The sequence below is a fragment of the Miniopterus natalensis genome, chromosome X, assembly GCF_054644295.1.
Source record: "Miniopterus natalensis isolate mMinNat1 chromosome X, mMinNat1.hap1, whole genome shotgun sequence".
NCBI classification, from domain to species: domain Eukaryota; kingdom Metazoa; phylum Chordata; class Mammalia; order Chiroptera; family Miniopteridae; genus Miniopterus; species Miniopterus natalensis.
In genome coordinates this window covers 87,956,464-87,972,872 of record NC_142103.1, presented here as the reverse complement: position 1 = coordinate 87,972,872, position 16,409 = coordinate 87,956,464, and the positions used below count along the sequence as shown (strand labels likewise).

General features: G+C 38.3%; 1 protein-coding gene across 1 annotated transcript in view; it reads right to left on the bottom strand.

Moving 5' to 3' along the window:
• DMD (dystrophin) overlaps nucleotides 1-16,409 on the bottom strand; it is a 1,831,916-nt gene that overhangs the window by 553,821 nt on the left and 1,261,686 nt on the right. The window contains exon 51 of the mRNA XM_087813416.1: nucleotides 15,598-15,830. Coding sequence (XP_087669542.1) covers nucleotides 15,598-15,830 — 233 coding nt within the window. The remainder of the gene's footprint in view (nucleotides 1-15,597; nucleotides 15,831-16,409) is intronic.

Genomic DNA, 16,409 nt, shown 5'->3' with positions numbered 1-16,409 from the left:
CTCTTATCGTACTGTTTTTGATACATATAAAGCTCCTTCGATAGCATTCTATATGGGTATGTAAATATAGAAATATACAGGGTATGTGTTTTGACAAAAGAATATATGTGTATTTGAGTATGTAATAAATACTGCAAGAAAACAATCTCATTCGGCACGTCTTGGTTTGTAATTCATCACAATTTATTTTTGCAATCTACTCGTTCGGACATTCGAATTTTCCCCAGCTAGCCCCTATTTGAAATAATGAACTTATCTACAGCGAGAAGCTGTGATATAGTGCCCACGTTCCCCTTCAGATATGAGGGGCTTATTTCCCTAGTCGCTAGGAGTGCTGCTGGTAGACAGCCATCATCTGTCACCCCCTTTACAGCAACTACCTTGGGTGACGAGAGTCATCTCGCCCAAGTTTATGTTGCCTTCCCGGAGAAGCCCACATTCAGTGAGGGACTAGCCATGGGGTTATAAAGGTCTGATCCTCTCTCCCCAAATCGTAACAATCCTAAAGGGTAACTGCAGCTTCCCAAGTCCCTGCAGGGTCAGATGAGGCCTCTCCCGAGACTGCATCGCAGCCCAGCTTCTCCTCTGTCCCCTCCTGTTGACCCCAAGAGCACTCCCAGGTTAACATCCTGTACGCTCACCTGTATCTCAGGCTCTGTTCCCCAGGAATCCAAGCTGTGACATTACCTTTAAGTAAATAAAGCCCAGGCATTTGGCACTAATTTCTATAATACTCTTGTCCTGAAAGTCTCCAAGGCATGGGAGCAACTCTTTCCCATAATAACATGGACGTTTCCTTCCCATGCCGCCTCCATCCAGTCCTTGGGTCCTTAGGGTGACAGTGACCTGGGAGAAGAGAGTGGAGTGGACTCCCTGCCCCTCTCTCCGGCTCGAACATGCCGCCTGTAGCCATGGACTCTCTCCAACCCATCTCAGCATCTTCCACCTGGGGCACACTCAGGCTCTTGTCTGAAAATCTTTCAGCAGAAGGTGCCCTTTGCCCTACCCTCCTAGATTTTCCTTCCGAGCAAAGTAAAACGCTCTCATCTATTAGGAAAAAGCACATTTTCTGAAGCTCTTGGAAAACAGAATGAAACAAGTTTCTCTCTCTTTAAAAAAACAACAACTGTAGCATTAAATGGCAAGGGGCTCTGAAATACTACCACTGACCTTTTGATTCCATTTCAGGTTTGAAAGTTTGATGTATTTATGCAGTAAAAATAGCCATAATTATTAATTAGTTCTTCAAGTGTCTATCATTTTTCAGCAAGGATAATTGCCATGATTAACAAGAGGAACCTCCATACAAACCTACTCAATCATCTAAAATTAGTATTTGTTTTAAAGAGCAACTTTATTCAATTGTTTACTTTGATGAATGATGGAAAATACCACTGTTCTATCAGAGCAAAATGAACACGTGAAGAGAAGTAACACGGAGGTAGAACAAATTCAGCTGCAGAGCTGAGATTCATTTACAAAGATCTCAAAATGTGCTTTTAATCCTGATAACTATAGTGTGACAGGGAGCTTTCTATCCCAGTTTTACAGGTGCTCAAACTGAGGCTCAGAGAAGTTGTGTAGCTTGCCAATAACACACACAGCACGGTTCTAGATGCCCGACTCCAGAAAAGCTCGTGCTATTTCTACAAATATGAAAAAGCAGTAAAAATGTTCACATAATATTAATGTTTCTCTATATTTGAGGAGAGGGTAGAGTGTTTAAATTACAACAAGTGTTCTTTACTATGATACTTGATTTTTGTTGTGAACAAAAGCTGGTATTTGGAGATATCATCAAAGAATTGACAAAGGAAAATAGGGTAAGAAAATAAGAATAAAATAAGGTAATGACAAAATATTTACTGTTTATCAGCGTGGGAAATCCTTGTTTATACATGTTTACATATATTTCTCTTGATGTGTAATGACAGGAAATTAATGTGTGTTTCCATTTCTTTGAAATGACAAAAGAGATGGTATTGTATCTTCTTTTTCTTTCCAGCTTTTACATTCTACAATTCCTTAAACTACCAAAAACCAGGAAAACAGAATTAAACAAAAAATGAACTGTTTTTATAAGACTGTTAGTCTGATTATAAAGGAATATTATTTGGTTTAAATTCTAACTCCACTGGGAAACCTTTGGTGAGCAACTGTCAGCTCCCTTCAACATGGAGCAATGACTAGAGCAGGTACATTGGCAATTTTCACAGCATCTCATTCTGTAGCCGCCAAGGAACTGGGGTGGGGAATCCTATCCTTCTGGCCACAATGACTGGTTCAGGTGTGGGTTTATGACTTAAGCTAGTCCAAGCAGAGAGAAACTCAGAACTTTCATTTAAGGGTCAAGAACAGAAAGTTTTCTTTCATTTTTAAATAGAGTATGATACGCAAAAATGAATCCTGTAACTGCTACAGCAATGAAGGACAAAACTGAGCAATAGCCCAGCCCGCTTGGCTCAGGAGTTGATCATTAAATTAGGATCCAGGCGATCGGGGTTCGATTCCCGGTCAGGGCACAGGCCCGGGTTGCGGGCTCGATCCCCAGCAGGGGGCGTGCGGGAGGCAGCCGGTCAATGTCTCTCATCACTGATGTTTCTATCTCTCTCCCTCTCCCTTCCTCTCCCTGAAATCAATAAAGATAGATTTAAAACAAAACAAAACCTGAGCAATAGAACTGGAACCTTGAACATGCCATGCCTGAAGCCCACACAATATTTATGTTACATAAGCCAATAAATTATCTTTCTTATTTAAGCCAACTTAAATTGGATATTCTATTAGTTGTAATTGAAGATATTCTCATTTATGATCAGCTTTAATCTAAAGGAATATTCTGTTTTTACCCAAACATAAAATCTATTTCATCATACATCAAGTTGTCTGTTTACTTCTTGGTTTTCTAAAATAGATAATAAATAATATCGACTTAAATTAGGTTTTCCGAGAAAGAATCCATACAGTAAATAATTTTCAAAGTGTTGTTACTTGTTTAATTTTCTCTCTTTATTTATAAATAAGGTAACTATATATCCAGTTTACCCTGGACAATCTTAGTTAACTCTTGTTGTCTGGCATTATTGATAACGGTACTCATTTTTATTCTTAAATATGATTTAGGCAATAAATCAAAAAGTCATATAATGGACTATACGCTGATTTGTGACAACCTCATAGACAGTAGGAATTAACATTATAGATCTCATTCCCCTTATTTCCATGGAGAAATGAGCACCAGGGGCTGCGTTAAACAATCCTAGCATTCCTGCAGGACTTTTCAGTGACTTTGTAAGGTGATGTACGCTGTGGATCTCAAAGTCTGCGCACAACTATTTCTCAGCTTACTTGACTTTTTCATGAGGAACATCTATTAACATCTGATGGCTCTAGTGCTCTGTAGGGGGAATGCTGAGACAGTCTATCAACTAGGAGCAATAGTATTTCCTAGTCAAAATCTTAACACTCACTATTTCCCCGTTGTTTCTTTTTTATGGCACAGAACAGACAATTGAGGTTCTGAGAGGCAAGAGTGGCTGTTCTTGTTGAAGCATGTGGGGAGGAAAAAGGAAAAATCTAGAAACTTCGGTCTTGGGATAGTACTGATGTGAAGAGAGCATGGATGGCCAACTAAACACTGGGGCTAGTGGTAAAAGCTTGCAAAGACCATGTAAAGGAGTTACCAGATGTTATGAAAAGGGCAACACAGACCAGGGAGGAAAGCTTGATCTTTTAAGAAGTTTTCGATTAAATGGGCTACATTAGTTATTTTCCTATTTGATGATCATGCTAGAACTGGTAATCTTCACTGCTTCTATTTTTTCCGCCCTTGTACTCCAAGAGTGTGTTTGGGTCTGAATTCAAAGCATGAAAACAGATGACCTAATACTATGTATACTGATGCTAATGGACCTCTTCAGAACTTGTCAGGCTATTTACCTATTAGAAAAGTGACTGCTTTCTCTTTTTCCAATTTAAAAATATTCAGAGGCAAAAAGAGAGAAAGGAACAATGCAATTTTTCTTAATTTTATTTCATCGATATCTGAAATAAATTTAAACAGTGGCCATGGGTGCCCAATAGCACTTTCTGCAGTGATGGAAATGTCCTATTTCTGTGTTGCCCAGCATGGTAGTGTCACTAGTCCCATGGGGCCCATTTGAATGTGGCTAGTGGGACTAAAGAAGTGATTTTACATTTTCAGTAGTTCAATGGCCACATGTGGCTAGTGGCTACTGTACTGGACAGTGCAGATTTCAAGAATCATAGCCAACATGAGTGGTTAATTGGGAAGTTATTCCTTGAGAACAGAAGAGGGAATATAAACACATGGTTTGCAACTTCAGTGACCTTCGTATGGTACGACTGCAAAGCACAATTGATGCCCACTACTACCATTAACACCAGGGTTATTCTGTCACATCCACAGCTCCACCCCGTTCCTGGCAGAACTGAGAAGACAGGACGACAGGCACATACATTTGAGCTAATTAAAAGCTACTTAAGTCCAGAGGAGAAAATATACCTTAGTTAAGAGTATCTTACGAGGCAAAGCCAGTTGCCCACCCCAAATCCATTCTTTCCTTCCCCCCCTTTTTAAAAATACATCTTTATTGATTTCAGAGAGAAGAGATAGAGAGAGAAACATCGATGATGAGAGAGTCACTGATCGGCTGGGGATCGAGCCCGCAACCGGGGCCTGTGCCCTGACCGGGAATCGAACCCCGATCTCCTGGATCCCAGGTCGATGCTCAACTGCTGAGCCATGTCTGCCCTGGCATTCTTTCCTTCTTTTCTAAAAGACTCCAAATGTTGTTCAAAACATTTTAGGATTAGGATACCAGTTGTATTGTGAACAATAAATAAAAAACCACCTACTCATTTAAAATAGTCTGTCATCCCAGGATCCCCTGAAGCTAGGAGTGGTTGTGTGAACCATTTAGGGTCAATGTGGTACAAGCAGGCCTCTTCTATGTGGCGCTGCCAGAAAAGCTTTTGTTTTCCTTATAAATAGAGCTGATACACATGGCACATGCATTTACTCTCCTCATTTCCCCTTTTTCCATTTTAAAAGACAGATATTGTGCCAAGAGGCAGTGTAGTCATCTTGAGACCTCAGGAAAGAAGGAAAGCCATGTGCTGAGGACAGCTAGGGATGGCCAAAGAAGGCGATGGGACACATGATTCTGTGGCTGCTAGGCCCACCCTAGGGCACACAATCCTGGAGTTCTGGCTGTGTGGGGAAAATAAACTTCTGTCTGGATAAGCTCTTGTCGTGAGGGCTTTGTTACATGCAGCCAAACACAATCCTAACAGTATTAATTGGAAAAAAAAAAAAAGACACCCTTTAATTTCTAAAACTCTTCGAGTCTAAAATTATAATTTCTTTTGCTTGATGTGGTAAATTGAATTTCCAGGAACCTTTCATTCATCGCTGAGAAAAACAGACATAAATCAGGCCGCATTTAAACGTTAAAATAAACATAAATATGCACATGGCTCTATAACAGATTGTTAAACTCTAAATGGTAAGTAAAAGTAGTGATCTACGAAGATAAAGCAAATCCACAATATTTATAAAACACACAGGATGTCCCTTAGCTGCCAGAGCAAGGAGAACAGTATGCCTGCCTTTAAGGAAATTTAAATTAATTTAAAGGCTAAAATGTAACCAGTCAAATGACAAGAAATAGTCTCTTTAATTAATTAATTTTAATAGGGATTTATAGTTTTAAGGGTTCACACAACTGTGTTTTGTTAAATATGTCTTTATTGATTTCAGAGAGATGAAGGGAGAGGGAGAGAGAGAGAAACACCAATGATGAGAGTCATTGATCGGCTGCCTCCCACACGCCCCCTGCTGGGGATGGAGCCCGCAACCCGGGCCTGTGCCCTGACCAGGGATCGAACTGCGATCTCCTGGATCTGAGGTCGATGCTCAACTGCTGAGCCACACTGGCTGGGCACAAATGTTTTAAAAGACAAGATCAAGACACTAGAAGCAGCTTTACAGGCAACTATATAGATAACAGACAAAATAATATTTCAGTGAATCGCTGATTACAAAGACCAATACAGACTGGAGTTATCAAAACAAATTTCACAGAGAAGGCAGGGATAGATGCCAAAGGCGCTGGTGCTCTGACAACGCAGTCAACTCTATATTTCTAATCATTACTTTAAGGAGTGTGAAGGGGCCCGAAGTCAGTGGTTCCTTCATAATTGGATTCAGTTGGAACTCACACCTTGAGATGGTTGCACGGTTCTCATCTAAAAAGTTTCCTAATTCTAAAAGTGAAACACATTCTCATTTTGATTTAGAGAACAATTTTACTGTAAAATCTCATTATATATAGCTCCTTGCCTGCTTGCATTTTTTCCAACTGCTATTATCTTCCCTCTAATAGTGCCTAACACCTATTAGAGAACTTTAAAAAAATCAAATTGAACTGGGAAGTGGGTAAGTGTGGTCAAGTGGCACTTTGATTTTTATGTCAAATTTCTCAAAGGGCATTTATGGTCCTACCTGTGGCAGCTTTTAGTGATTTTTATATATGTCATGACAGAAAAGCTTAGCCTTAATGGAGCTGCTATGGATTATTTTCCCTCTCACCACAATCTGCTCCTTTCAGTTTTAGGGGGAAAAAAACCAGAGGAGTTAAGTATAAATTACTGTCTTCTTTCCACTTCTTAAGTACAGATTTATTTATATACTTTTGCCCCAAACATTCCCTATGGCTCTTCTTTTACTCATTTCTACCTGGAAGGTCTAAAAATAACCCTAGAGCCCAGCCAGCGTGGCTCAGTGGTTCAGCATCAGCCTAGGATCCAGGAGATCGGGGTTCGATTCCCGGTCAGGGCACAGGCCCGGGTTGTGGGCTCGATCCCCAGCAGGGGGCGTGCGGGAGGCAGCCGATCAATGACTCTCATCATTGATGTTCCTCTCCCTCTCCCTCTCCTTTCCTTTCTCTCTAAAAATCAATAAAACATATATACAAGTATTTTTTAAAAATAACCCTAGAGCTGAACATAGATTAAATCAGTCTGGGGGGAGGTTAACATCTATCATCACAAAGTTTATTCTGCTTCCATAACTGAAGGAAGACTCTGTCAGGTAAATCAAAGCATTTCTTTTCTTGAGATACATAGTACAGAAGAAATTCCTTCCTTGAGTAAATTATAGGAAATACATGATTCTTGAATCTGATGCTACTTGTTTATGCAAAATGTAACATATAGATAAGGGAATCTGGAAGGATTTATGAATTATTAAAATTATATTCAAAGTTATTTTAATAAAGAAAAAAATGACCAAATCACTCTAGAAACCCTGGTGTTATTTTTAGTGAATTCATAAGAGATGTCAAGAACATGGCCCGATTTCACTGCTTCTCTCTTAAAAACAATCCAGCTATGATCACCTTAGACATTTACTGATCAATTAGCACAGTTTATAAAATTTTAAAACATTAGATCATATCCTGAATAAAAATTAACAGGATATTTGGACAGAGAAGTCTAGGTTAATTTTCTTCTATATGAGAGAGGCAGGCACATATTAAGAGGAAAAAAATAAATGATTGATTGATTGATTGATTCTAATGTGCATGATTGAAACCATCATAGTATTTTTTCCTCTTCTGTCAATTACTACTCTCTGCTTTTTATGCTTCCATCAAAAGAAGATACACTCTAAAATTGGACCTATATTTTCCCTAACTTTAATCCCCAACAGTAGATAATACTGATTGATGTCTTTCATCAGCAAGTGTTCAGTAAGTAACAGATAAATAAAAACTTAGTTTCATACCAAAAGCCCTTAAAAGGTAGTCATTATATGTATCTTTAATAATCTGTGTGACACTGTAACTCAGGGGTCTCCAAAGTAGACACTTGAGGGAGGAAAGGAAATATCACCAGTATTGATTTTCATTGCAGGCTATTAAAAATATCTACTTTATAGGTATGTTAATAATATGTATACATATATTTTTATCACTTTCATGTAAGTAACCATATGCATAAAAGTATGGATAAATGTACAAAACCACTAACAGTGATATGTGATCATATCTATAATTCTCAATAATTTGCAAACATACACAGAAAATAAAATTAAAATCAAACCTTTACTCCCATTTTTTAATGTCATTTCCTCATAATCCCTTATTTGCCTTTAGCATGCTTTGTAGTTGGGTTTTCAAAGCCAATTTGTTAAACTAAGGAAGGAACAAAAAACCATGCACGTAACATGAACATAACCTAACATTACACTAACACTAGGGTAATGATAAGAACTTACATTATTACACACTGTACTTTCAATTATAGATTTCAAGGACTCCAAATTATGGCAAAATATAAAGCCCCCAAACCAGGTAATAATGTTGAGGGTATAATAACATTACACAGCTTTCAGAAAAGATTAAAAGACACGGAATTACTTATATTGCTTTCTCATAAAAGAGCTAGAGAAGATCCTAGATTATAGGTATTTTTCTAAAAATAATAAGTCATTTCATACAAAGGAACCCCTATCTAGACTCAGGCAAGGGAATTGGTAACTAGCACTCTCTATTAAAAACAATGAGTAACATAAACATCCTTATCAGGATCCCACTGGTATTTCATTGAAAATACGGTATAGTGGCTTTTATCAGAATTCATGTAAATACCTTGGTTCAGTTTTACTTGATAAGGTTTTGACAGAAAATTTTACAGTGAATTGAACTGAAACGTAGCAAGATATGCATATCCATTCACAGACTTTGAAATATGTGGTCTGCAGAGCTTATATTTATCTTTAAGCAAAAAAGTCTATATATCATTTTCTATAATAATGTTATTATGAGACTTAGAAAATGAATTTTCTTGTGTTTGCAACTCTGTAACCTTTGTGTTTAAGGGGAGTTTATTTCATCATGGCCAGAGAGTAAACTATAAGCCGCATTACTGACGTTGGCGCATCTGGACATCCTTAGGTGACGATAAGAGCGAATCTGGCTCTCATTAGGTAAGGAAATCATACGCATGTGGAGCAGTGGTCCACGGTTACAAGCTTTCCACAGGAGACACGTACATTTGTCACAAGAGAGCTGCGGCACAGAATTTACAGATATCTTCAGCAAGGCAGCCTGCGGCAGCACTCTTTGTAGATGCAACGAACACCCATCTAAGGACAGACGGCACACTCCCGCGTGGTTTCTTAAACAAGCTCGTGCAGGATGAACAGAGGCGGCGATGAGGGCTGCGGGGTTGTTTAATAAAAGAAAAACAGCCCGGCCGGTGTGGCTCAGCGGTTGAGCATGGACCTAGGATCCGGGAGATCGCAGTTCGATTCCCGGTCAGGGCACAGGCCCGGGTTGCGGGCTCGATCCCCAGTCAGGGCCGTGCGGGAGGCAGCCGATCAATGACGCTCTCATCACTGATGTTTCTCTCTCTCTCCCCCTCTTCCTCTCTCTGAAATCAATAAAGACTTTTTTTTTTTTTTTTTTTTTTTAAAGAAAAACAATAAATCTCTTCACCCTAGAATGACTGTCATCCAACTTGTAAAATCTGCTGGGTACCCATGGAAATAAACTGTTGAGTTGGTTTTGTTATAATTTTGGTGGAGAAATGAGGAGATGTTTAAGAAGGGGGGGGGGTCATAGGGAACAAAAGGAGAAATTATCCCCACAAAGTCTGAATTTACGTTAGGACAATCACATTTACTAAGTGACATTAGACCGATTAACTACCTTGTGTGTAATTGTCTCATTTGCTGAGTGAGGGAAACTTATTAAAAATATTTTTTATTGAACTTATAGGAGGAAAGCTATTTGTAATACCCACTTTTCTGCTATGCTCTTGGTAATAAAGTAATACCAATAAACATTCTTCTTCATTTGTTTTTAGTTTCAACAATCAGTGCCACTTTTTGCACACATTGTTCCACCAGTTCTTCTAGGTCCATGTTAGACAAGTTCTTTTGTCATCAGCTTGTGGCTGAATTTATTCAGCAAAAGTTATAACCTGAACGATACTGGAGCCATTCAATTGTTCTTTGTGTAGATATAGCCAGAGTTTAAAAAATAATCATAGAATTTTTACTAAAGACTTTGACCTAACAATAAAAAATTTAAAGACATCCAAGTAATTATTTCCCATTTAAACATACACTGTACCCACAACTGCTTATTCAATCTTTGGATAATGCAATCTCCCACGTTGCGGCATAATGTGTAGTTAAAAATGAATCTTCAACAATGCCATGATCATCTTGTCCAGACTGGCCAATTTGTCTGACGCCCAGCCTGGAAAGGCCTTATAAGAGGGTAAAGCTCCTTTGCCAGTTCAATTCTTTCTTCAACACAAGTGCGCCTGTGGTTCAGATTTAGTGGTGAATTACCCTGAACACCTGGCCAAAGTGACTTGAAAAAAGACTGTAATTTATTTAGCACAGGCAATCAGACACCAGTAGTGTAAAAAAATAATGATACCATAGGGCCACCGAAATCCTATTTGTTGATAACAACAGTTTCCACTGCCACAAACATCTCCCCAAATTTGCCAGCCACCTCTCTATCTCCTCAACCTCTTTCTCTCCCTCTCACCCAGCCTTTCTTTCATTTCCCCTTCCCTCTCTCTGCTATTAACTCACAATTCTAGAAAATAAACTTGCAGCTTTTTGTATGTTTTATTTTTAAAGACTTAATTTGAATATTTTTCATCTCTATTCCTTTACAATATAATGATATATTTGTTTACTCTCTAAAATTAAGCACTCGAGTTGCTTAATTTTTTAAATGGCTATATTTTACAATCTTTAAAAAAAATTAAAGTTGCAGTTTAACTTCCTTTTCTTGCCTGATATAATTCCCTCAGTAAAAATTATTTTCATTTCAAAATGATAGCAGCCACCTATTTTCTAAAATAAGAATTTAATTAAACAATTTAGCTGAAGGAGAATGAAAGTTAGTATCAAATACAAGGTCAAGCTAACTATTCAAATGCCATGTTCTAATTCCCTTTCTGGGGAAAATATTTCAGTCATTGCATGTCTCAGGTCTGGTCTGAATCTCATACATTCAATACTGAGTTCTACAGACATAAAATGTTTTGTTACATCATCCCACCTAACTTCTAATGTTTCACACCTATAATAATTTCCAAGCTCCAACCTCTGTTAAAAATGAGGCTTCCTGCCCTGGCTGGTGTGGCTCAGTTGGTTGGAGCACTGTCCCGTGCACTGGAAGGTCACGGCTTTGCTCCTGGGTCAGGGCACGTGCCAGGGGAGGCCAATCGATGTGTTTCTCTCATCTCTCTCTCTCTCTCTCTCTCTCAAAAAAACAATTAAAAAATTAAAGAAGCAGCTTCCTATCACATTTCATTCATATTATCCATCATGCAATCTACATTTATTAAGAACAGAGGATGTTTTCTGTTGCTTACATCCAGACAACCCTAACCAATATACAACTAAACTACGTTTGAGGATTTTCCCTTTGTTTAAAATCCTTTAAGGGTTGCCACTTATTAAGAATCTACATTTATTAAGAACCAATTACTGTATGTGCAAAGGTTAAACAAACTTATATTTAGAATACTGCAGCATAAATGGTCTTTATTTCAGGTCTCCATGAGGCAAAGTTGGAACAGATAAACATATTGCTTAGGTCATGATAATCACCTCCTGCAATTCTTGGTTTTATTCTGTCTTCCACCCTATTCTACATATCTTTGCTTGAGTTCAGTGGACATTTATTGCTTATTGGCTGTTCAGCATCCTTTCCCTCTTTTCAACAGACCCCAATTTCTTTGGGGTAATGACTTCTCCTTCATTGTGACGGGCTTTGGAAAGAGAGGGCTTTAAATCAAAGTTCTCTGCTCTCCTCTAGGTAAGAGATGGGTATGTGACCCAAGCAAGGTCAACTGGACTCTTCTAGGACTTTAAATTTTGAATAGTTAAGAGAGAGAGAGAGAGAGAGAGAGAGAATATCACAGTGACCCAAGTACTTCCTGCTAAGCCTTTTCCATTGCCTTCATGCTAATACCAGTAAATTTAAGTTCTGCTTTATTTAATCAGAGTATGTTTTCTGTTGCTTACATCCAGACAACCCTAACCAATATACAACTAAACTACCTTTGAGGGTTTTCCCTCTTTGTTTAAAATCCTTTAAGGGCTGCCACTGCCTGCAGGCCTTAATCAAAACTCCTTAGTCTGGCAAGGAACTACTCCCATTTTTTAGCTCCACTTCTCTCTATTTAAACCTCATCAATTTCTTCCTCATCATATACCTTTACTTTCAGCCAATAAAATCACAATTTCTATAGTGCACTATGTTGTTTCCCATTTCGGTGCAAAGTACAGTTTGTTTCCTCTCATGTTATCTATCTGTTAATTACAATTTGTTCTCTAATTCTCGGCTTGAGCTTTATCTTTTTCCTGACATCTGTTCTCTCCCTGGCTTAGTTAGATGCCCTTTCCTTGAACTAAGTCCTTAGAGCATCACCCAAAGCATACCCAGGGAAGTAAAATCCATGGTGGTTAAGGGTTGCGACTCTGGAATTAGACTGCTTGGGTTCAAATCCCGTTGCTGTCTCTTTACTACTTGACCTTGGGCCGGTCATTTAATCTCACTGTGCTTTAGTATCAATCTCACAGTGTTCTTGTGAGCACTAAGTCATACATGTGACCTACTTAGCTCAGTGACTGGCTTATCGTTAGTGCTAAATACCTGCTAGGTATTATCCTGAAATTTACTTCTATCATAGTGTTATTACTGCTTTTTTTCCTTCACTCTCTTTAATCTGTGCATTCCTCTCTTGCCTAACTCTCTATTTCCCAGGCACTTTCCAGTAGACAAATAAAAATTTGTTAAAAATATACAAATAAGTAGGCATTGAGAGTGTTTTACAGTTTATCCCTTTTGGAATATTATCTCATTTCTCACACCTCAAACATTATAGTTAGTATTGTCTCATTTAAAACTTTACATAGAGAAAATATTTCCTGATATTATAATAAATACTTCCTCAAACTTAACTTTCTTTCTTGTCTCCGTCCACACATACACATTTGTGTAATGTTTATTTAGGGTCATTTTACTGACCATTTAGTAACTGAAATTATAAAAGGAAAGCACTGACAATGTCTCCATAAATTATTATTTTCAATGTGAGGGAAACAAACAAACAAACAAACAAAAAGCATCCCCGTTATTTGGCAAGAGAAAGGAGAACAACATATATATGACATTATAAATCCTGGCTTTCTGTGACCGCAGACATGGAACTTGAACTTCTCCTCTAAATTAATTTCGGACCTCTATTTAATATCACTATAAAGAGGCATGAAATTAGCCATCCTTCCTGAAAAAGACAAAGTTGTTTGGGGAACTCTGAAGACTACCGAGGAGGTCAATACCTTCCTTAAAGGCCAGGCTCGCAAACCCTTCGCAAGGAAGTGTGGACTTTCTCTCCCATTCCAATATCTAGCGGCTGTCACAGGAGGCCATAATGCCAACGGCAGCATGGGGCACAGATGTGCAAACACGCTCTTACTTACATCTAATATTATTATATGATATAGAATTTGCACAATTCAAGTGCCATGAGTAGGCAGATTTACAAAGAGTTTGTTGTAGAACCTAGTATTAATTCCTAGCGTTACTTGAATAACTTGAAGTGCGCAAGGCATGATGGGAAGGGTTTTCATGTACTACCTAATTTAATCCCCATGACAACCTATAAGGCAGATAGTATCATTATCCACATGGTATAGACAGAGAAACTCAGGTTCAGGGAGGGTGAATAACTTATCCAAGGTCACACAGCTGTAGGAGCAGAGCCAAGCTTTGAACTCGGACAATCTAACTCCAAAGCCCTTGCTTTAAACATTAGAACATGCTGCCTCCTCTGGTTAGTAATAGTCTGGGAAGTACTCATATAACTCAGCATGATATTGTGAAAGAATGTACGTTTTGTTTCTGTATGTACTAGCACGATGCAATTGTAAAATGCTTTGCGTGGTGCCTGGCATAGACCACATATACAATACACATATGTGTACGTGTTGTACATCCCCAAATGGTAGCCACATTTACAGGAATACTGGTAGGCGGTACACAGAGTAAGAACACAGGCTTTGGACCTAAACAGACATGGATTTGAACAGACATGGATCTGCTCTGCTACTTACTAGGGGGCATGACTATGAGCCTCCATAGCTTTTTCTGAAAACTATGGTTACTAACACTTGTTATAAAGCAGTAATAAAACAAAGCATATATAATATTTAAATATCTTCATACACACATATCCATCCTATATGGTGAATGGGAATTCTGTGTGCCCTGTACCCAGAAGATCCAAACAATGAGTTGACCACAACCAGGTTGTTTGCAAATGATGAGGAAAGCCCAGTAATTCCGTCCTCTGAGTGTAAGGTCAAGGTACTTTATATGCAGGCTGTTTACTAGCAAATCATTTTTATTCCTGCTGAATCGCTGTCATTTATTTTCAAAAGAAATTTGTGTGCCTTACTCCTTGTATTTCTTTTCAAAAAATTGTTCTGCCCTAGCTGGAGTGGCTCAGTGGTTGAGCACTGACCTGTAATCCAGATCATGGTTCGATTCCCGGTCAGGGCACAGGCCCGGGTTGCGGGCTCGATCCCCAGCAGGGGGTGTGCAGGAGGCAGCCGATCAATGACTCTCTCATCACTGATGTTCTTCTCTCTCTCCCTCTCCCTCTCCCTTCCTCTCTCTGAAATAAAAATATATATTTTTTAAAAAGTTGTTCTGTAACAACTAAATACTTTCAGTACAATTTATTTAATCTTTAGAAAAGACTTGAAAGTCATTACAAGTGATATATAACTATAGCATATAAACCTTTCAATACTACTTTTTTTTTTATTCATTCAGAAATATAAAAGATATACAGTATATTTGTTCTAGCTAGGCAAACCACATTTATATCAATGAATTCTTACATTTCCAGCTCATGTCATAATTTTGCAGAATGAATTCCAATGAGGCTGAGAAGTGCACTCTTTGTACTAAAAACATGTTTGAGTACGGCATTGCATAAATACCAACATTCAGATTAAGGTATTTGAAAATACATGTTTTGTTACTTTTTGTGTTTATAGCTAACTTTCAATTATCCTTATCACTGGAGTAGGAAACTGGCATGGACAACTCAGAGGTGAACAGCCAATTCCCAGATTGTATCTGATTCTGCAGTATATTACGGCTGCGGGGTGCCAAAACAAGCAGTTTAAATGTAAACAGCTCAACCGAGCTACTTCTTTGATATTAAATAGATTTTTAAAACACCAGTTGTTCAGTGAATTTAATTAAGCCAGCTTTCCATGTAAGGCTTATGCTTTTTTCTCATGTATCATTCCTTTTCAATTTATGGCTGTTTTAGATAATTGCATTAATTTGTTTCCTTGCTCATACTTGGGCTGAACAGGGCAGAGAGAGTAGTGTGTTTACTGACAGGGAAAAGCTGCCTAAAAGCTGGTGGGAAATGGTCTAGGGGAGTAAACTGATTTGTGGAAAACCTTCACTTCAAAGAAAACCCGCTGCGAGCTTTTAACTGTTTTGCCCATACCTTCTGCTTCATGATCATCTCGTTGATGTCTTCGAGATCACCCACCATCACCCTCTGTGATTTGATAACACGATCAAGCAGAGACAGCCAGTCGGTGAGTTCTGTCCAGGCCCGGTTGAAATCTGCTAGAGCAGGTACCTCCAACAGCAAGGTAGACGGCATTTCTAGTTTGGAGATGGCAGTTTCCTTGGTAACCACAGGTTGTGTCACTAGACTAACAGTCTGAGTAGGAGCTATTTTTTTTTTTTTTTTTCAAAAGGACAAAAAAAAAAAAAAAGAAAGAAAAATTAGAAACACAAGCTAAAAAGCCAATTCCAATAATAATGAAACAACCTTAATTAAACGGCAACAATCTGAACTAAAGTATTATTTATGACATTGTATGTTTTTTGCCACCAAACAGGGTAGATACTTTATATATTACTACATGATAGAAAAACTCACAGATTCAAACTTTTCATTAATACACATTAATACATATTTCATTAACATGCAATCTTTCAAAATGATATTGCTTCTTCTCAAGGCTGGGCAGTTGAGTCTTTTCCCTGTGACTATTTTCTAACTACCAGGTTTTGCTTCTTACTCCATTCGGCTTTTTCAGCCAGCCCCCGAGCCCCCTTCCCCTCTAGCAACCATCAGTCTCTTCATTGTATCTGAGTCTGTAAAAACTATGTATGGTGCCAGGCGGGTACTAGATTTATCGGGGTGATCACTTCCTAAGTTATATAAATGTCCAATCGCTGGGTTGTACACCTGAAACAATATAATATTGTGTGTCAATTCTAATTGAAAAATTAAAAAAAATATTT